Source organism: Protopterus annectens, chromosome 5.part0 (assembly GCF_019279795.1).
Source record: "Protopterus annectens isolate FY-2018-M chromosome 5.part0, PAN1.0, whole genome shotgun sequence".
In the NCBI taxonomy this organism is placed as follows: domain Eukaryota; kingdom Metazoa; phylum Chordata; order Ceratodontiformes; family Protopteridae; genus Protopterus; species Protopterus annectens.
The window spans coordinates 978,177,527-978,200,178 of record NC_056735.1 but is presented as its reverse complement, the minus strand read 5'-3'; the positions used below and the strand labels follow the sequence as shown (position 1 = coordinate 978,200,178).

General features: G+C 44.3%; 1 protein-coding gene across 1 annotated transcript in view; it reads right to left on the bottom strand.

The window, feature by feature from the left end:
- Nucleotides 1–22,652, bottom strand: part of PRDM15 (PR/SET domain 15) — an 852,733-nt gene that overhangs the window by 125,746 nt on the left and 704,335 nt on the right. Inside the window, exon 22 of the mRNA XM_044071950.1 lies at nucleotides 12,417–12,497. Within this exon, the coding sequence (XP_043927885.1) occupies nucleotides 12,417–12,497 (81 nt within the window). The remainder of the gene's footprint in view (nucleotides 1–12,416; nucleotides 12,498–22,652) is intronic.

Sequence of the window (22,652 nt, the reverse complement as noted above, 5' to 3'; positions counted from 1 at the left end):
GTCTCGGCAGTAGCTCGATGGGATTGGATTTTCTGAGGTGCAGCATGTCCATTAATTCCAGGTTGGACATGGCTTTATACGTCAGGCACAGATCGCCTCTGAACAGGCGGTATGCCACTGAGTAGAGCTGGAGTTTCTTTAACTGGGCAGCATATGGCATCTGTTTGAGCCCTTTGATCCTCTTGGTGAGGTACTTTTGGGGTCTTTCCAGTTGCTGCAGGTGTCTGGTAAGGTACATCCCAAAAGGGGCATTGTACTCAATTATGGGCCTGATGAGGGATGAGTAAAGAGGCACAATGACCTCCCCTGATCTAGATGTGAATCCCTTCATGATTAGGTGGGCTATATAAAATGTTTTTCTAACCACTTTGGCCATGTGTTTGTCAAATGAGAGATTGCTATTAACTTGGGTCCCCACGTCCCTAATTACTTCTTCTGTACTTAATGGATTACCACCTATGTGGTAATTTGTGGGCACTTTGTTTTTGCAAAAGGGGATGACTATACACTTTTTGGCATTTAGCTTGAAACCATGGCTCTGGCACCAGTTGTCTGTTTCTATGAGGCCCTTTTGGAGGATGCTTGTGTCGGCTGGAGAGTCGATTATGGCGCCCAGTTTGCAGTCATCTGCGAACTTGGTCAGCCACAGTCCTTCCGTGTTGGCCTGTACCTCCGAGAAATATATACCGAACAAGAGAGGTCCCAGGACTGAGCCTTGTGGGACACCACTTGTAACTGGTTTGGAGTCTGACATGGCTCCAGCAATTCTAACCATGTGGGTTCTGTCCTTGAGCCAGTTTGCAATCCATCTAGTGACATAGGGGTTTATATTTAAGCTGGTGAGCTTATCTATAATGCCAGTGGGGTATTGTATCGAAGGCTTTGCGAGGTCCAGGTAGGCTGTGTAGACCACCTTCCCCTCGTCAATGGCCTTGGTGACTGTTTCAAAGAAATCAACCAGGTTTAAGAGGCAGGATCTGCCCTTAACAAAGCCGAACTGGGTAGGATCCAGTGTCTGTAGGTCCCCAATATCTTTATGAGGTCCATGATGATCCTTTCCATAACTTTGCAGACCAAGCTAGTCAGGCCTATGGGGCGATAGTTTCCAGGATCCGTTGAGGCACCACCTTTATGGAGAGGGACCACTGTTGCTGTACGCCACTCTTTGGGCACATATCCTGTAGTAAGGCTGAGACTGAACAGTAGTTTTATGTTTGGGTTTAGCTCTTCTTGGAGTTCATGTAGGATGCAGCCTGGGACACCGTCTGGTCCCATTGATGCTGTGTTTTTTGCTTTGGAGAGGGTGGCTCTTACCTGAGCATCTGAGATGTCAGGGGGGCAGCATTCTGCTGGGATAGATATTTGCCCTTTGGTGGGGATGTGGGGAGAAGTTTGCTGAACCTGTCAGCTAAGATGTTGGCAATGTCTGTGGGTTCAGTGTATTTTTGTCATTTTGGACTAATTCTGAGCATATCTGGGAATTACCACCCAGGTTCCTAACATAACTAAAGAAAGCCTTGTGATTTATCCTTAGTGTCCTGTGCAATTTTTCTCTTGAAGCTGGCCTTAGACAATTTTATGAGTGCCCGTAGGTTTTTGCTAATACTGATCAGTGATGCCTTCCCTTTTTGGGATTTTGCTCTATCATTTAGTAGCTTCCTCCTTCTATTGTATAGTTTGTTTATGGCTGGGGTCCACCAGACAGGACGTCTGCTTTTGGAGGATTGGGTCTTGGTTTTATTTGGGATCGCATGATCCATGCATTCCTGAAGGTGTTCATAGAATGCGTTTATAAAGGATTCTGCGGTCTGGGCGTATTTTCCACAGGCCGGGGCTTTGAAGGATTCCACCTCAGTTTTGAGGAGTGTGAAATTTGCTTTAGAGAAGTTTTCACTGTGGTTTTCTGGGCAGGGGGTGGGGTCGGGATGTGAATATCCAGTGAGATTAGTTTATGGTCTGATCTTACCAGTGAGGGATACACTTCTGGTCTGGAGCATAGAGTCCCCATGTTGGTGATGATCAGGTCCAGTATGTTTTCCCTCTTGTGGGAGTGGTAACAAGTTGTTCCATAGCATTTGAGTTTATAAATTCTAGGAACCTTTGGGCTAGGGTTTTGGAGCTAGAGTAATGCTCCCAGTCTATGTTTGGGTAGTTGAAGTCGCTCAATATAATGGTGTTTGGAGAGACCTTCATATTTTCCAGTGTTCTCAGGAAGGCCGAGTGGGGTTCCTGGGTTTGGGAGGGTGGTCTGTAGCAGGCTATAAACTGGAAGGCAGTTTTACCCACTGTTAGTTGCACATGGATAGTCTCTGATGCTTCGTGCTTTGCCACCAACCTGGAGGTAGGGTGAGCTTTTCCAGCACAAAATTGAGGTCCCATGCAGGAGTTGGTGATCTTCTGGGAGGCCTTAAATTTCTGGCCCCTCTAAGATACTGTTTTGATCCTGCAGCAAATGCCACCAGTAGATGCTCAGACTTTCTTAGAGATTTGGTCCTGTTTAAGTAGAATCTTAGTTGCCTGTGTACGTCCAAGGAATACAGAATCCGCTCCCCCTTGTTCTGCGGATTTGGGTAAAAGGTTGGCAAGTGGATAGTTTGGTTAAGAGCCACACTGGATACCACCTTAGGCATAAAGGAAGAATTGGTCCTGAGGGACAACCTGTCCGGATGAAATGTAATAAAAGTCTCCACAGCCATAAGGGCCTGTAGTTATGAAACCCTTCTTGCTGAAGTGATTGCCAGAAGGAAAGCTGTTTTCCAAGATAAAAACTTTATATCCACAGTAGATGCTGGTTCAAAAGGAGGCAGGGTGAGCTTTTCCAGCACAAAATTGAGGTCCCATGCAGGAGTTGGTGATCTTCTGGGAGGCCTTAAGTTTCTGGCCCCTCTAAGATACTGTTTTAACAGAGGATGAGAAAAGATGGGAGGCTCTGTATTGTAATGAGCTGAGATGGCAAAGGCATGGATTTTTATTGATGAAAAAGATATGCCCTTGTCAAGCATCTTAGTCAAGTATTGTAAAATCTGAGGAATATTTGGCTTTGCTGTGTCCTTTCCTTGTGCTTGTTTCCAAGCACAGAATCTCTTCCATTTATCAGCATAGGATTTTCTAGTACTAGGCCTTCTGGCTTCCAAAATGACATCCATCACAGATTTACTGAGAGGTGTTGTTTGAATAATTACAAGATCAGTCACGCTACCAGGTTCAGAGTTTGGAGGTGATTGTGCAGAATTTGATTGCTCTGCTGAGACAGTAGATGAGGTATTTGAGGCAAGTACCAAGGAGGGAGTTGAGATATATTCCTTAGAATTGGGTACCAGTGCTGGCGAGGCCAGTCTGGGGCAATTAGGATCATTTTTGGTTTTTCCCGTCTGACCTTTAGTAAGACCTTGGGAGAAGAGGCAGAGGAGGAAAGGCGTAGACTGATAGGTTTTTCCAACTGAAGGATAGGGCTTCCACTTTCCATGCTTGTCTGTGATAAGTCCTTGTGCAGAATTTGTCCAGTTGATAATTTTGGGGAGAGGCAAATAGATCTATGTCTGGACTCCCTCATTTCTCTGCTATCATGCTGAAAACTTGTGGGTCCAGTTTCCACTTGTGAAGGTCCATAAGATTTCTGCTTAGATTGTCTGTCAGAGTATTTTGTTTTCCTGGCAGGAATTGAGCTTGAAGATGTACTTGGTAAGTCAGGGCTGTGTTCCACAATGCCATGGCTAGTCTGCAAAGGGGGTAGAAATGTGTATCCCCCTGCTTGTTTATGTACCACATAACCGTGGTGTTGTCCGTCTTTATCAATAGTTGTCCTGGATGAAGTAAATCCTTGAAGGCTGTCAGGGCATTTTGAGCAGCTAACATCTCCTTCTGGTTGATATTCAGATGCATTTGTTTTGGGCTCCATATGCCCTGAATGCATCTCCCCACCAAGTGGGCTCCCCAAGCATAGTCTGATGCATCTGTAGTTAGCGTTTGGGTGGCAGGGGGTAGAGTGAATGACCGTCCCATGTTCTGGTGACATGTCGCTGCCCACCAAAGAAACTCCTGTTGTAGGCAGGGAATGCGAGGGATCATTGTTTCCAGACTGTGACAATGTTGACTCCATAAACTTTTTAGATACCACTGTAGTTTCCTCATATGCAGTCTTGCATATGGAATGAGTAGAATGCAGGATGCCATGAACCCCAAAGCCTGCAGAATTTGTCTTGCAGATAACTGGGTTTTTGTTGCCATCTGTTTGAAGTAAATAGTCAGTTGCCTTTGTTTGTCTGGCGTAAGGTAAGCCATCTGGGCAGTTGTATTCAAGCTTGCATCCAGGAATGTAATTTTTTGAGAGGGTACCAGTTGTGATTTCTTTTTGTTTATTGTGTACTCTAGGCATGTTAGAAGCCTTTTTACAAACGCCAGATGTTGAAGAAGAATGTCCTTGTTTTCTGCTTGAATGAGACAGTCATCCAAATAAGGACAGAATTGTATACTTCTTTGTCTGCAAAATGCAATTACTGGTGCCAAGCACTTTGTAAAGACCCTGGGCGCAGTAGATAAGCCAAAGGGCAGTGCAGAGAACTGGTAATGCATGAAACCAGCCTTGGAACGGAGGTATCTTCTGCACGATTCCCTTACGGGGATATGCAGGTATGCCTCTTTTAAGTCTAGAGTCACTAACCAAGCGTTCTTGGCCAGCATGGGCAGAAGCTGTTGTAAAGTCAGTTTTTTTAATTTTAGGATGTCCAAGAATGTGTTCAAAATCGATAAATCCAGTACTGGATGCCAGGCATTGTCTTTTCTGGGTATCAGGAACAGTCTTGAATAAAACCCTTGCCCTTTTTCCTGTTCTGGTACTGGATGAATAGTCCCCATACCCATGAGGGAGTTTCTGTGCCTCTGTCCATTGATTATGTGGCAGATCCGGCCAACCGTTTGGAACTGGCAAGGTATGGAAATGAAATCTGTACCCCTGGGATACTATGTTTAATACCCACTTGTCCTGGGTTATTAACTGCCAGTTTTGAAAATGAAGTGCTAATTTCCCCCCAAGGGGGCTGACAAAAGACAAGTGCTTGGTGATGGCAGAGGGAAGTCACTGAGACTGCTTACTGTAGTGAAGGGAGCCTCTGGGTTATGAATCTGTCCGTCCAGCATGTCCTATTTATTTCAGTGCTGAGGTTCAAGTCTCTCGAGCGAGTAGCTCGATGGGATTTGGATTTTCTGAGGTGCAGCATGTCCATTAATTCCAGGTTGGACATGGCTTTATACGTCAGGCACAGATCGCCTCTGAACAGGCGGTATGCCACTGAGTAGAGCTGGAGTTTCTTTAACTGGGCAGCATATGGCATCTGTTTGAGCCCTTTGATCCTCTTGGTGAGGTACTTTTGGGGTCTTTCCAGTTGCTGCAGGTGTCTGGTAAGGTACATCCCAAAGGGCATTGTACTCAATTATGGGCCTGATGAGGGATGAGTAAAGAGGCACAATGACCTCCCCTGATCTAGATGTGAATCCCTTCATGATTAGGTGGGCTATATAAAATGTTTTTCTAACCACTTTGGCCATGTGTTTGTCAAATGAGAGATTGCTATTAACTTGGGTCCCCACGTCCCTAATTACTTCTTCTGTACTTAATGGATTACCACCTATGTGGTAATTTGTGGGCACTTTGTTTTTGCAAAAGGGGATGACTATACACTTTTTGGCATTTAGCTTGAAAACATGGCTCTGGCACCAGTTGTCTGTTTCTATGAGGCCCTTTTGGAGGATGCTTGTGTCGGCTGGAGAGTCGATTATGGCGCCCAGTTTGCAGTCATCTGCGAACTTGGTCAGCCACAGTCCTTCCGTGTTGGCCTGTACCTCCGAGAAATATATACCGAACAAGAGAGGTCCCAGGACTGAGCCTTGTGGGACACCACTTGTAACTGGTTTGGAGTCTGACATGGCTCCAGCAATTCTAACCATGTGGGTTCTGTCCTTGAGCCAGTTTGCAATCCATCTAGTGACATAGGGGTTTATATTTAAGCTGGTGAGCTTATCTATAATGCCCGAGTGGGGTATTGTATCGAAGGCTTTTGCGAGGTCCAGGTAGGCTGTGTGGACCACCTTCCCCTCGTCAATGGCCTTGGTGACTGTTTCAAAGAAATCAACCAGGTTTAAGAGGCAGGATCTGCCCTTAACAAAGCCGAACTGGGTAGGATCCAGTGTCTGTAGGTCCCCAATATCTTTATGAGGTCCATGATGATCCTTTCCATAACTTTGCAGACCAAGCTAGTCAGGCCTATGGGGCGATAGTTTCCAGGATCCGTTGAGGCACCACCTTTATGGAGAGGGACCACTGTTGCTGTACGCCACTCTTTGGGCACATATCCTGTAGTAAGGCTGAGACTGAACAGTAGTTTTATGTTTGGGTTTAGCTCTTCTTGGAGTTCATGTAGGATGCAGCCTGGGACACCGTCTGGTCCCATTGATGCTGTGTTTTTTGCTTTGGAGAGGGTGGCTCTTACCTGAGCATCTGAGATGTCAGGGGGGCAGCATTCTGCTGGGATAGATATTTGCCCTTTTGGTGGGGATGTGGGGGGGAGAAGTTTGCGCTGAACCTGTCAGCTAAGATGTTGGCAATGTCTGTGGGTTCAGTGTATTTTTTGTCATTTTGGACTAATTCTGAGCATATCTGGGAATTACCACCCAGGTTCCTAACATAACTAAAGAAAGCCTTGTGATTTATCCTTAGTGTCCTGTGCAATTTTTCTCTTGAAGCTGGCCTTAGACAATTTTATGAGTGCCCGTAGTTTTTTGCTAATACTGATCAGTGATGCCTTCCCTTTTTGGGATTTTGCTCTATCATTTAGTAGCTTCCTCCTTCTATTGTATAGTTTGTTTATGGCTGGGGTCCACCAGACAGGACGTCTGCCTTTGGAGGATTGGGTCTTGGTTTTATTTGGGATCGCATGATCCATGCATTCCTGAAGGTGTTCATAGAATGCGTTTATAAAGGATTCTGGTCTGGGCGTATTTTCCACAGGCCGGGGGCTTTGAAGGATTCCACCTCAGTTTTGAGGAGTGTGAAATTTGCTTTAGAGAAGTTTTTCACTGTGGTTTTCTGGGCAGGGGGTGGGGTCGGGATGTGAATATCCAGTGAGATTAGTTTATGGTCTGATCTTACCAGTGAGGGATACACTTCTGGTCTGGAGCATAGAGTCCCCATGTTGGTGATGATCAGGTCCAGTATGTTTTCCCCTCTTGTGGGAGTGGTAACAAGTTGTTCCATAGCATTTGAGTTTATAAATTCTAGGAACCTTTGGGCTAGGGTTTTGGAGCTAGAGTAATGCTCCCAGTCTATGTTTGGGTAGTTGAAGTCGCTCAATATAATGGTGTTTGGAGAGACCTTCATATTTTCCAGTGTTCTCAGGAAGGCCGAGTGGGGTTCCTGGGTTTGGGAGGGTGGTCTGTAGCAGGCTATAAACTGGAAGGCAGTTTTACCCACTGTTAGTTGCACATGGATAGTCTCTGATGCTTCGTGCTTTGCCACCAACCTGGAGGTAGGGTGAGCTTTTCCAGCACAAAATTGAGGTCCCATGCAGGAGTTGGTGATCTTCTGGGAGGCCTTAAATTTCTGGCCCCTCTAAGATACTGTTTTGATCCTGCAGCAAATGCCACCAGTAGATGCTCAGACTTTCTTAGAGATTTGGTCCTGTTTAAGTAGAATCTTAGTTGCCTGTGTACGTCCAAGGAATACAGAATCCGCTCCCCCTTGTTCTGCGGATTTGGGTAAAAGGTTGGCAAGTGAATAGTTTGGTTAAGAGCCACACTGGATACCACCTTAGGCATAAAGGAAGAATTGGTCCTGAGGGACAACCTGTCCGGATGAAATGTAATAAAAGGCTCCACAGCCATAAGGGCCTGTAGTTATGAAACCCTTCTTGCTGAAGTGATTGCCAGAAGGAAAGCTGTTTTCCAAGATAAAAACTTTATATCCACAGTAGATGCTGGTTCAAAAGGAGGCAGGGTGAGCTTTTCCAGCACAAAATTGAGGTCCCATGCAGGAGTTGGTGATCTTCTGGGAGGCCTTAAGTTTCTGGCCCCTCTAAGATACTGTTTTAACAGAGGATGAGAAAAGATGGGAGGCTCTGTATTGTAATGAGCTGAGATGGCAAAGGCACGGATTTTTATTGATGAAAAAGATATGCCCTTGTCAAGCATCTTAGTCAAGTATTGTAAAATCTGAGGAATATTTGGCTTTGCTGTGTCCGTTCCTTGTGCTTGTTTCCAAGCACAGAATCTCTTCCATTTATCAGCATAGGATTTTCTAGTACTAGGCCTTCTGGCTTCCAAAATGACATCCATCACAGATTTACTGAGAGGTGTTGTTTGAATAATTACATGATCAGTCACGCTACCAGGTTCAGAGTTTGGAGGTGATTGTGCAGAATTTGATTGCTCTGCTGAGACAGTAGATGAGGTATTTGAGGCAAGTACCAAGGAGGGAGTTGAGATATATTCCTTAGAATTGGGTACCAGTGCTGGCGAGGCCAGTCTGGGGCAATTAGGATCATTTTTGGGTGTCCCCGGCTGACCTTTAGTAAGACCTTGGGAGAAGAGGCAGAGGAGGAAAGGCGTAGACTGATAGGTTTTTCCAACTGAAGGATAGGGCTTCCACTTTCCATGCTTGTCTGTGATAAGTCCTTGTGCAGAATTTGTCCAGTTGATAATTTTGGGGAGAGGCAAATAGATCTATGTCTGGACTCCCTCATTTCTCTGCTATCATGCTGAAAACTTGTGGGTCCAGTTTCCACTCGTGAAGGTCCATAAGATTTCTGCTTAGATTGTCTGTCAGAGTATTTTGTTTTCCTGGCAGGAATTGAGCTTGAAGATGTACTTGGTAAGTCAGGGCTGTGTTCCACAATGCCATGGCTAGTCTGCAAAGGGGGTAGAAATGTGTATCCCCCTGCTTGTTTATGTACCACATAACCGTGGTGTTGTCCGTCTTTATCAATAGTTGTCCTGGATGAAGTAAATCCTTGAAGGCTGTCAGGGCATTTTGAGCAGCTAACATCTCCTTCTGGTTGATATTCAGATGCATTTGTTTTGGGCTCCATATGCCCTGAATGCATCTCCCCACCAAGTGGGCTCCCCAAGCATAGTCTGATGCGTCTGTAGTTAGCGTTTGGGTGGCAGGGGGTAGAGTGAATGACCGTCCCATGTTCTGGTGACATGTCGCTGCCCACCAAAGAAACTCCTGTTGTAGGCAGGGAATGCGAGGGATCATTGTTTCCAGACTGTGACAATGTTGACTCCATAAACTTTTTAGATACCACTGTAGTTTCCTCATATGCAGTCTTGCATATGGAATGAGTAGAATGCAGGATGCCATGAACCCCAAAGCCTGCAGAATTTGTCTTGCAGATAACTGGGTTTTTGTTGCCATCTGTTTGAAGTAAATAGTCAGTTGCCTTTGTTTGTCTGGCGTAAGGTAAGCCATCTGGGCAGTTGTATTCAAGCTTGCATCCAGGAATGTAATTTTTTGAGAGGGTACCAGTTGTGATTTCTTTTTGTTTATTGTGTACTCTAGGCATGTTAGAAGCCTTTTTACAAACGCCAGATGTTGAAGAAGAATGTCCTTGTTTTCTGCTTGAATGAGACAGTCGTCCAAATAAGGACAGAATTGTATACTTCTTTGTCTGCAAAATGCAATTACTGGTGCCAAGCACTTTGTAAAGACCCTGGGCGCAGTAGATAAGCCAAAGGGCAGTGCAGAGAACTGGTAATGCATGAAACCAGCCTTGGAACGGAGGTATCTTCTGCACGATTCCCTTACGGGGATATGCAGGTATGCCTCTTTTAAGTCTAGAGTCACTAACCAAGCGTTCTTGGCCAGCATGGGCAGAAGCTGTTGTAAAGTCAGTTTTTTTAATTTTAGGATGTCCAAGAATGTGTTCAAAATCGATAAATCCAGTACTGGATGCCAGGCATTGTCTTTTCTGGGTATCAGGAACAGTCTTGAATAAAACCCTTGCCCTTTTTCCTGTTCTGGTACTGGATGAATAGTCCCCATACCCATGAGGGAGTTTCTGTGCCTCTGTCCATTGATTATGTGGCAGATCCGGCCAACCGTTTGGAACTGGCAAGGTATGGAAATGAAATCTGTACCCCTGGGATACTATGTTTAATACCCACTTGTCCTGGGTTATTAACTGCCAGTTTTGAAAATGAAGTGCTAATTTCCCCCCAAGGGGGCTGACAAAAGACAAGTGCTTGGTGATGGCAGAGGGAAGTCACTGAGACTGCTTACTGTAGGATTGCGCTTTGTTTCCTCCAGATTTGGAGGTAGAGGCACCCCATTGCTTTGACATGTAAGAACCCTGTGATTGGTATCTAGAGCCTTTTGAGCATCTGGATTTGCCTTGTGAGGCTCTGTTGGACACAGGAAAGGATCAATTTTTTTGTTGGCCAGTGTCTACTGAATCTGGGTGGCTGCACTTGTAAGAAATCTTTTACAGTTTGCATAGATTTAGCTTTGTCTTCCATTTTCTTTAAAACCTCTTCTGCCTTATTACCAAACAGAGTATCATGCTGTAAAGGTGTATCCAACAATTTAGCTTTAACATGATCAGGCAGATTTTGCTCCTTGAGCCAGGCATGCCTTCTAATCACAGATCCAGTAACTGCGGCCCTGCAGGAGGCCTCCAAGGAATCAAAACCACATTGAAAAGTATGCTTTCCAACCTGTTCTGCTGCATGCAATAACTCCTGTATTTTTTTGTTTTCCACACATTCAGAAATTAACATAATTTTCTGTTTCAATAATCCCATAACATGCTGTTGATATTTAAGCATATGAAACTGGCAGTTTAAGGCCCTAATTGCCAAGGTTGCAGACATATAAACCTTCTTTCCCCATCTATCCAGCGCCCTGGAATCTCTATCAGATGGAGTAGGATTCTTGGCTGAAGAAGCCTTTACACCTTTGGGACCCTGTGAGATAGTTTCAGGGTCAGCAGCAGGATTTTTGAATAAAAATTTGTGGTAGTCAGGAACCCTGTAATATCTGTCTGGCTTACTAGGAGACAGAGGCAGGGAATCAGGAGCTATGCTAGATTCCGAAAACATCATCTACAATGTCTAATACAGGAGGTATAGCCAAAGGCCTATGCTATGGAAGAAGAAGGAAATCCCTAAGCCTCTTTTTTGATTCAGAGAAATCCTGACTCTCCCAATGAAAATGTTCCCTTAAAGTATGCAAGGTTTCTCCAAAAGAATAATCTTCAGGAGGAGATGCAGATGGGATGGATTCTTCTGCATCTGTATCCTCATAGGGTGGTATAGAAAATTCCTGATCAGAAGAAGAATCAGAAGAAATAGAAACCTGATCTGAAGATTCATAATCAGTGTCTTGCCTAGACCTCTTATCAGGAGGGGGTTGAGAGCCCCTGATCAAGGTAATTGAGTCCTCAGCCATTTTGATTATCTGTTTTTAGGCATAGGGGCCTGAGCACGTGGCTCATGTGTCGGTTTATTAGCCTTAGAAGTTGTTTTTGAAGCTGGCGTTGGTTTTATATAGAAATGTTGAAGCCTGAAAACACCCTCAGAAGCCGGTGCCTGCTCAGTGGCTCCGGACACATCCGAGGGAGAGACATCCGCAGGTACAATACTCTGAGAATCTCGCGGCATACCGGACTCTGCATGGTTCTCAGTAGAGGCCTGCGACTCAAACGTAGTGGGTATCAGGGGCTGTGAAAGCGCTTCACTGAGTACCGGCGAACCGGCGACTGGCTTAGGAGAAGCTTCGTCATCGGTTTTGGACCTCGACAGTCTGTCTCTGTCCTTTTCTTTGTGTTTTTTCGTGAACTCCGGTAGTCGGATTGCTCACCGATGACATTTCAGGGTAATTAAATCTGTTTCCAAAATATTTTGAAGCAAAGATATACCGACGCTTAATAGTGTGTTGGTTAAATCTAGCACAAAACCGACAGCAAGGCATGTTATGATCTGGCCCCAGGCAAGGAATACAGTACAAATGAAAATCCTTATGAGGTATTTGCTTCCCACAAGTAATGCAATTATTAACTTTTACTGACATCGGAAGGAGCAAGAAAAAGTTTCCCCGACGGGGTACTTAGCTTTAGTTGAAGACTTCGGTTCTAAAACTCGAATGCGAAAATGTCAGGAGTCGGCCGACCGGCACTTGTGAACTGCTTCTGCTTCGGGCACCACGTGGCAATAAAGACTGAAGAAAATGGCATCAGCTGCATGTTTTATACCCCTGACAACCTGACGTCATGGAAGAGGAGACAGCAACCGACGCAAGACCCAAGACTTTGATATTCAGGCCAACTGAGGGCAACCTGCCAGCAGATTACCCAAATGTAATGACTGCAACAGTGAAACATGAAGAACATCATGGTGTGCAAATCAAAAAGAGTATTGTTTCTGATTACCTGTACAATGCCAATAGAGGAAGCATCAACTGTTGTGGTTTCGGGAATTGGATCCAGATCATCAATTCTCACTGAAAGGACCTGCAAAGAGAAAATACAGAGCTAAATTCTCAATATAAAAGTAAGGTTCCACAACAGTTAACAAATAGCATTAAAGAAAAACAGCTTTCCCTGCAATGTGAAAACAGAGCTAAGCTGTGAATATACAAGGTAAGGTTCAAAAATACTTAATGAAAATCATTAAAATGGCTTTCCTTCCACCATCCTGCAATAATATTACTCCAGTCTAATGTAAAACCTTCACAACTTAGATATCAGTTGACTGACTGGTAAATGGAGTTATCAAAAGGAATATTTTCAGCCATGACCCAGCTTGTTGCAACAACAGTAGAGCCATAAACACTGCAGGGATAGCAAAAAGAAGAAACATGTACTAGCGATACAAACATTAGTATTTAAATACACATTTGTTACACAAGCACCAAGCATTCAAGGTTACAGAATATACAAGATATGTACGAGAATGTGAAAGGAAACACGAAAGTCACCCTTAAAACTTGGTTATGACAGAAAGCCAAGCTCAATGTTAAGCAGACGCCCACAGCTGTCAAAAGCATTACTGTTAAGCAGATGTCCACAGCTGTCAAAATGTAAGGACTGACTCTGTCCCTATTGCAACGCCTTCTTCCTACATCCCATGTCATCCCCTGCTCAACTGCTTAACTCACTGCAGCTAGTTCTCAATGACCATCTTGCCAGGTCACTATTTAGACAGTTAGTGACCTCCCTTTCAGTCATCCCCAAACCTTTGCTATCCTACTACTTCTTGGCATCTTTTCCATTCCTACCTGTGGATACAGTCCTGGTCTGCAGGCAGATTGTGTGCTTTTATTTAGATATTTATTTTACATTTACTGACCAGGTAACAGGTCCAAGACTATTTTCAGGCATGGGCTGGTCCATAGGGCATAAACACAATAGAAACAAACATGAAAAATGACAGTCAGGACAACTCCAGAATATCTAGTCCAGATACATAAAATTAAAATGACTTCATTTTAAACTAGAATCTAACGATAACATAAATCAGGAAACAGTAAATAGGATCCTAGTGTGATACAGAAAGAGAACATAGATATATAATGTAACTGAGCAGTCGGTATATGAGAATGTAATATGGCTGATGATGGTGAGTAGTGATTAAGAATAAAATGGATAGAACACAGGCAGTTGTCAACAAGTGGTCAGTGAGGTCATTAGTGGAGTATAAAAAAGTAGTTCAACATAATGAAACAGAAATGGCCGTCATAAGTATTTGGATAACACATAATGGAAATAATTAAGAAAAGGAATGAGAGATATATACATGAAAAAACAATCATTGAAATAACATTGCAGGAGAGCACAAGAGTAAAAATAATATCGGTGCATATGAATGTATCCACGCAAGATGGCAGTATAGGAAATACTAATTCACAACCTTGTAGCAATCATATTGTGTCTTCTTTATTAGATGTATTTTAGAAGCTTTTTTTTTTAAGTCTGAATATTTTAATAAGATTTTGAATTTCATTCCAGTTTTATGGGCATATTTTACAGCAAGCATTTTCTTTATCAGCTAGATTATAGCAGGTTCTATGTAAAAGTATGGCATCATAATTTCCACGGTTGTAGTTTGTATCACAAGTGTGTTTTTGAGGGATGTGCAGTAAGTTTCAATTAGTAATCTAAGAGTAAGGAAACTGAAAAGCAATTTGTCTACGGCAATGACACTCAGCCATTTATCTTTTGCTATGGCTTTGGCAGTAGTAGAAATGAAAATAACCTTCTAATATTGTTGGAAGACAGTATTATAGGTAGAGTGGAGGGCAGTAACTGTTAGTGCATATTCCACACCTGGTATCAGAAAATTAATAGTAATGGGTTTCCTAACTCATACGGTAAGAGGGTGGGCTGTTTTATAGGAAACTTTAAAGTGATGAATAACTTTCAATTTGTTTTTGTACATAATGTTTAAATGTCAGGTTTTAGTTAAATTCTAACTGAAGGTATACAAGGCTTATCATATAACATATAAGTAAACCAGATAGATCATTAATAGTAAGAGGTGGAGAATTGTAAGTTCTAGTTGATGCTTCAGATAAAAAAAACTGATTACTTTTGTGAACTGACTGTCAACTTATTTTCAACATGCCAATTCCAAACAATTGCAAAATTATCTTGCAGTCCCTTGTTGAGAATATAATATTTGTATGCAGATATACACACTATATCATCTGTGCAGAGGATACAAGAGCTATTAACCAACAAAATCAGCCTACAAAACTTAATTAATAATTAATAGATTGACAGGGCAATAAGGCAGATTTTTCGAAATTTATAGTAATGCCTAGCTGGGCACAAATTGTGATCGTATAGTCCCTGGCTTGAAGGAGTTGATGCCTGGTAGTAGCAGTAAGGAGCCAGTTGTCTAGATATGGAAATACCTGGAATCCTTGAAGCCTCAGGTGAGTCGTGACTACTGCCATGCATTTGGTGAAGACCCTGGGGGATGTGGTGAGACCAAACGGCAGAGCTCTGAACTGGTAACGACTGGTTCCCAGCTGGAAGCGAAGGAATCTCCTGGAGCACCTGTCCATTTTGATGTGATAGTACCAATCCTGAAGATCTATTGAGCACATCCAATTGTCCTGACCCAAAAAGGGTAGAATGGACTAACGTGACCATACAAAACCTTGTTCTTCGAACAGACTTGTTTAGTCTGCTGAGATTCAATACTGGTCTCCAGTCCCCTGTATTTTTTGGTACCAAAAAGAACCTTGAGTAAGTTCCGGATCCGTGTTGGTCTGCCGGGACTTCCTGGATGACTCTTTTTTTCTAGCAGTCTTGAAACTTCTATGACTGCTTGGGCCCTCAGATTGGGTGGAACATCTGGAAGGGATTTGCTTGACGGTAAGGGGGTTTGAAAGAAGGGAATTATGTAGCCTCCGGATATGACTGAGTGTACCCATTTGTCTCGAGTAAGGTTTTGCCAGGCTTTTGGGTACAGTGAAAGTCTTCCCCCGACTGCCTCCAGAGGCGGGCAACCGGGCAACCCTTCAGGGATGCTGGAAGGGCTTGTCAGAGAAGGATTCTCTGCTGCTCTAGTTCTGCGGACCCCCTCTGCCCCGAGGGTGGTGTCTGTTGTTGTTGTTTCCTCCTCTGCCCCTGGAGGAAAAATCACTACGTGTGTCAGGCGAGGCTCCCTGGGATTTCCAAAACCACATTTTACCACTCTTCTGACCCTTGGGATATGGTCTGGAAGGAGTAGAAAATCGGACTCCCACGGCAGAGAGAGTCTTGCCTTCCTGTTCACACCTAGTCAGAGTGTCTTTCACCTGTGGTCCAAAAAGGAAGGAACCATCAAAGGGAGTGTTGGTGAACGACGCTCTAAAGGGTTCCGCAAAATTACACAGCCGCATCCTTGCGTGTCTCCTGTGGGCCATGCCTGTACCTGCGGCTCTACTCGCACCATCGGCTGCATAGGAAATGAGCCTCATGGAGGAGTTAACTATCGAATTAAGGTTCGCCAGCTGAGAACCCACTTTAGCTTGAGCCCCTTCAGCTGATGGATGCTGGAGGGACTCCCCGAGCTCTTTCAGGAGATCCCTCTGAAGCCTGGTAAAATGACATCAGTAATTCAGCAACCTCATGGAAAAGGTCGCTGAAGCAAGCATTCGCTTTCCGTATCTATCCATGGTCCTAGACTCCTTGTTAAGAGATGGACAGAAGAAGAAGTTTCCGCTAAAGTACAGTTTTGTACCTACCATAAATGTAGATGTTCGAGTGCTAATACAGCTGCAGTAATCACAGATGGGTTTTCAGCCGTCAGGCGGTCCCTCGGTCGGCCGAATTCCAAAGTCTTGGTCCGCCGGTTGTCGCCGCTACTCTTCTGACGTCAGGAAGGCCAGAGTATATAAGACACAGCCGACGCCATGTTCTTCAGTCTTTCTTGCCCCAGATGTCAGGTGCCCCCAAAAGGAAGGCAATACATAAAAAAGGCTTATCCACATATGCAAGCAATGCAATGTAATGCAAAATCAGTGTAAGCAAGCAAATAAAACATAGCAGGATAACCCAGTCAGGTGGTATGAAGAGGTTGTTAGGCCCCATGCCCTTACAAAGTGGGGAAGGAGGGAGGGAAACCTGTACTGCAGCTGTATTAGCACTCGAACATCTACATTTATGGTAGGTACAAAACTGTACTATGTTCATCGTGCATACAGCTGCAGTAATCACAGATGGGTAGAGTCCCAAAGCTATGCATAGGGTGGTAGGTACTATGAGGAACTGGGTTGAGCCAGAATGCCCTGCAAAACAGCAGTGGCAAAGCCTGCTCTTGTTCTGGAATATAAGGGCAGGTGGTAGTGTTTTGTGAAGGTATGTACAGAACTCCAAGTGGCTGCCTCCAAAATATCCTTAGTAGGAACACCTCTGAGGAAGGCTGTAGAGGTGGCTGTGGCCCTGGTGGAGTGAGATCTGATACCAGTAGGGGCAGATTTCCCATGATAGGAATAACAAAACCGTATGCAGTGGCCAATTCACTTGGAAATGGTCTGTTTGGTAACTGGTTTCCCTTGAGCCCCTACGGCATAGGACACAAAAAGTTGTTCTGATTTCCTGAAGGACTTTGTTCTGTCCAAATAGTAACGTAGCTGCCTATGGATGTCTAAAGAGTGAAGCAGCCTCTCCCCTCTGTTTTGAGGGTTAGGATAAAAGGTAGGTAGGTGTATGGCTTGGTTTAAGGCTACCCTGGATACCACTTTTGGTATAAAAGATGGGTTGGTACGAAGGGAAACCCTGTCCTGATGGAAGATGAGGAAGGGCTGCACCGCCATGAGGGCCTGTAGTTCAGAAACCCTATGAGCTGAAGTGATGGCCAGAAGGAAAGCTGTTTTCCAGGACAAATATTGCAGATCTGTTGAGGCAGCAGGTTCAAAGGGAGGCAATGTTAATTTTTCTAGTATGTAATTAAGGTCCCAGGCTGGTATTGGTTGCTTCCTTGGAGGTCTTATATTCTTAGCCCCTCTGAGGAACTGCTGTAAGAGTGGGTGAGAGAATAAAGGAGGATCCGTGTTGAATTCTGCAGAAATGGCTGAGGCATGTATTTTTATGGAAGAAAATGAAAGTCCACTGTTCAGCAGTTCAGCTAGGTACTGTAAAACCTGAGGCAAGTTCAATTTTCTAGGGTCCTGGCCTCTTTTCTCATTCCAACAGCAAAACCGCTTCCATTTTATGGAGTAAGCTTTTCTAGTAGATGGTCTTCTGGCCTCCAAAATGACATCCTGCACCTCCTTGGAGAGTAGGGTCTGTTGTGGTGTTAAGGAATTTTCCATGCAGCGAGGTTGAGTGTTTTCAGCTGACTGTGGAGAGTTTTGTAGCTGTTCTGAGTCAGCAGAAGAGGTATTAGAGGCAGGGACCAGGGAGGAGTATGTGTTAGGCTCCTCAGGAGTGGATACCAGTGTTGCCTTGGCCAATCTGGAGCAATCAGTATCATCCTCGGTTTGTCTGTTCTTGCTTTCAAAAGCACCTTGGGCAGAAGAGGCAGAGGTGGGAATGCATAAACTGTCCATGCTGTCCAACTGAATGAAAGGGCGTCCACTTTCCAGGCCTTTGGATGGAAGGTCCTTGAACAAAACTTTTTCAATTGATGGTTCCTGTGGGAGGCAAAAAGATCTATGTCTGGCTTCCCCCACGCTTGGATTATCTCTGTAAACACCTGAAGATGTAACTTCCATTCATGTGGATCTGTCATATTTCTGCTTAGAGTGTCTGCCAGTGTGTTTTCCAGTCCTGGCAAGTACTGTGCTTGAAGTTCGATTTGTCTTTCCCGAGCCAAGTTCCAAAGAGTCATGGCTAGTCTGCACAAGGGGTATGAATGTGTTCCTCCTTGTTTGTTTATGTACCACATTACTGTGGTGTTGTCTGTTCTTATCAGTAATTGTCCTGGATGCAGGAAGTCCTTGAAAGCTGTAATTGCATTTATTACTGCTAGCATTTCTTTTTGATTGATGTGAAGGTGCTTTTCCTTTTGGGACCATCTGCCCTGAATGCACCTGTCCTTCATGTGTGCCCCCCAGGCATAATTTGAGGCGTCTGTGGTTATGACTTGTTTTGCTTGAGGCTTGCAGAATGGAAGGCCTGCATTTACTTGACATGCTTGGGCCCACCATAGAAATTCCTTTTGCAAACATGGAATTATTGGTATAATTGCTTCCAAACTGTGACTGTGTTGAGACCATAGATTTTTTAGGTACCATTGAAGTTTCCTCATATGCAGCTTTGCACATGGGATTAGAAGAATGCAAGATGCCATGAATCCCAGAGCCTGCAGGATTTTCCTTGCAGTAAGCCTGGTACTTTTTGCTAGTGTTTTGAAGTACTGAGATAGTTGCCCTTGTTTTTCTGGCGTAAGATATGCCATCTGGGTGTTTGTGTCCAAGCTGGCACCCAGGAAGGTTATTTTCTGAGATGGTGTTAGCCTTGATTTCTCCTTGTTGATGGTATATCCCAGAGAAAGCAGTAACCATGTCACATATGCCAGATGTTCCAGTAGTATGTGTTTGCTGTCCGCTTGGATCAGGCAGTCGTCCAGATAAGGGTAAATTTGTATCCCTTGAAGTCTGCAGTAGGCAATCACTGATGCCAGGCACTTTGTGAATACTCTGGGCACAGTAGATAAGCCAAAGGGCAATGCAGAGAATTGATAGTGGATTGAACCTGCAAGAAATCTGAGGTATCTTCTGCAGCTTTGTCTGATTGGGACATGCAGGTATGCCTCCTTGAGGTCCAATGTTACCAGCCAAAACTCCTTGCCCAGCATGGGAAGAAGTTGCTGTAATGTGAGCATCTTGAATTTTGGTGCAGTAGAAATGTGTTTAGGATGGATAAGTCCAAAATGGGTCTCCAGTCGGTTCCTTTCCTTGGTACCAGAAAAGTCTTGAATAAAACCTTGACCTTGTTGGTGCCCACGTACCTTTTGGATAGCTCTCATGTTTATGAGCTTTGAAATTTGCAGTTGTGCCTCTGCCCTTTGATTTTGTGGCAGGTTTGGCATGCCTCTCATTTTGGAAGAGTGTGAAATTGAAATTTGTAGCCTCTGTTTATAATGTCCAGAATCCATTTGTCTGTTGTGACAATATGCCAATTGCTTGCAAATAATGCTAGTTTGCCTCCCAAAGGTGCTGCCAGCTGAGACATGCTTGGCATGGAAATGAGGGAGTCATTGGGTTTGCTTCCTGTATTGTTGTGCACTGTCTTCACCACCTCTTGGTGCTGGAGTTTGCCATTGTCTGCCTCTATATGATCCTTGTGATTGCCCTCTGCCCCTTGTGCGTCTGTATCTACCTCTTTGGGGCTTGTCAGTGGCTGGAAAGGACCAGTTTTTTGAAGGCCAATTTCTGCTAAAACGTGGTGGTTGGACCTGTAAGAAAGCTTTGACAGTTTGCATAGATTTGGCTTTTTCTTCCATTTTCAGTAGTATCTCCTCAGCATTAGTACCAAATAGTACATCCTTTTGTAAAGGAGCATCTAGAAGTTTAGCTTTCACATGATCAGGCAAATTTTGTTCCCTAAGCCAGGCATGTCTGCGAATGACTGATCCTGTAGCAGCTGCTCTGCTGGAGGCCTCTAGAGCATCATAACCACATTGTAAGGTGTGTTTACCCACTTGCTCTGCACTATGCATCATATCCTGTAACTCTTTTAAATCTGGTTGTTCAGGTTGAGACATTTTGTTCCTTAATTGTGATAACAGGTACTGTTGATATTTAATCATATGAAACTGACAGTTTAAGGCCCTCATGGCTAGGGTGGCCGAGGTATATACCTTTTTACCCCACCTTTCTAAAGATCTGGATTCCCTTTCTGCAGGAAGTGGATTCTTGGCAGTGGAGGCCTTCAATCCCTTGGGGCCTTGTGAAATGGTTTCAGGGTCGGCATTATGGCTTTTGAAAAGAAATTGGTGAGAGCTGGGTACTCTGTAATACCTATCAGGTTTGACTGGTGCAGGAGGCAGAGAATCAGGGTTAAGACAAGCCTCCGAATAGACATCATCCAGTATGTCCAAAACAGGGGGTATAGCTAGAGGTCTGTGTTGAGGTAACCAAAGAAATTCCCTAAGTCTTTTCTTGGAATCTGAAAAGTCTTGGCCTTCCCAATGGAAGTGTTCCCTCAAGGTGTGCAAGGTTTCCCCAAAGGAAAAATCCTCAGGAGGGGATACCGAAGGAATGGACTGTTCTGCATCCGAATCCTCAAAAGGAGAGTAAGAGTGTTCCTCTGCATCAGAATGTTCTGATAAAATGGATCCCTGATCAGAAGAGGGAGAATCTTCCTCCACTCTGGGTCTCTTGTCTGGAGGGGGTTGAGAACCTCTGATAAGAGTAATTAAGTCCTCAGCCATTTTTAGCATCTGTTTTTTAGGCATGGGTCCTGAAGATGGGCCCTGTGCAACAGGCCTCGTGGGATGCCTGGCTGCTTTGGATTTAGTAAAGGCCTTAATTGAAAAAGAAGATGAGGGTCTAAATACACCATGGGTGGAGGTGGACCTGTCCACATTTGTAGGCTCGACATTAGCAGGGGCTTCGGTGGTAGTCTGGGAAAGGGCCGAGGACCCAGCGGTCTTAGGTACAGAAGACACCGTCAAAGGAGTGTCGTCGGTAGTCAGGGACTGCAAAGGCGTCTCGCTGAGAACCGGACCACGTGTAGCCTGTTTTGGCGTGGTGTCGGCGGGGACCGCGGGCCTCGCATGTCGGTCCTTTTCCTTGCGTTTTTTGGACAAAACGGTAGTCGGAGTGTCCGACGACATTTTATAATCAAAAGCTTTACTAAAGTAGTGTTGGGCGAACTCCGCCCGATGCTTAATAGTGCATTTATTGAAGGTAGCGCAAAATCGACAGCCCGAGACGTCGTGGTCTGGGCCCAAACAAGGTATGCAGAGGGAATGGAAATCCTTATGCGGTATTTGCTTCCCACAAGAAATACAATTATTAACTTTTTCTGACATCGGTCTGAGGCAAGAAAAGTTTCCCCAACGGGGTACTTAGCTTTAATGAAGACTTCGGTTTCCAATTTTTTCGTAATTCAGGATCTGGCCGACCGGCACTTGCGAACTGCTTCTGCTTTGGGCACCGCGCGGCAAAAAAGACTGAAGAACATGGCGTCGGCTGTGTCTTATATACTCTGGCCTCACTGACGTCAGAAGAGTAAGCGACGACAACCGACGCCAGACCAAGACTTTGGAATTCGGCCGACCAAGGGACCGCCTGACGGCTGAAAACCCATCTGTGATTACTGCAGCTGTATGCACGATGAACATCAATCAATTGCTCTGAAATACTGGCTTTTTAGTGGTACATTTGTTTGTCCATTAAGCAACAACATTTGTTATTTTAGATATTAGTCAGACTGCCTTGGTATAGGCAGCTGGGAGTCTAAATAAATTTATATAGTAAGAGGGCTATGGTTAAATAGAATGATGGAAAAAGTGAAACAAAATGTATTTAAGTTGGGAAGATATAACATTCAAAAGATGTCTGTTGACCAAATTACTACAAGGACTAGAGGAAAAACTATAATCCAGTATGATTCCCTCTTTTCCACATAACCTGACCAATTATCCCTATCAAAGAGTGTAATCTTTTCTAACAAGTTTTGTCAGAATAAACTCTGTTTTCTGGTAGTATTGCATCGTTACTATTTAAGGTCTTGGCTGCTTCCTCACAGCTAGGTTTGGAGTATACAAATGATTTCAATTAACAACCCCTACAGTGGAATATCAGTCTAGTTGCTTATTTGTGCTTTCATAAACTGAATACATTCTGTTCCCTTCAGATGCCCTTCTATTCCCATGTTGCAGTATTCATCACATATGGGTTTACTCCTTTTGCTACCCAAATGCCTGGCCAGTACACAAAAGTTTTCAATCACTGTATGGTGTGGGGGACGTCTGATATGGCTAGTGGAATGTGGGCCATAAAAGTGACGTCTGCATCACAGGCCCTTAAAACTTCTCAGCCACCAGTCGAACATCAGGTTTTCCTGCCATCTCAGCTGTTGAATTTTGAGAAATCAGATAAGTGCCCAGTTGGTGAACCTTTCAGTCATTTTATTTAATTTAATGCTTACTCATGTAATCCAGAAAGGGAAAGTGTAAGTGCGGCCATCAGACACTCCAGAAGGACACCCAGAATCAGTCTC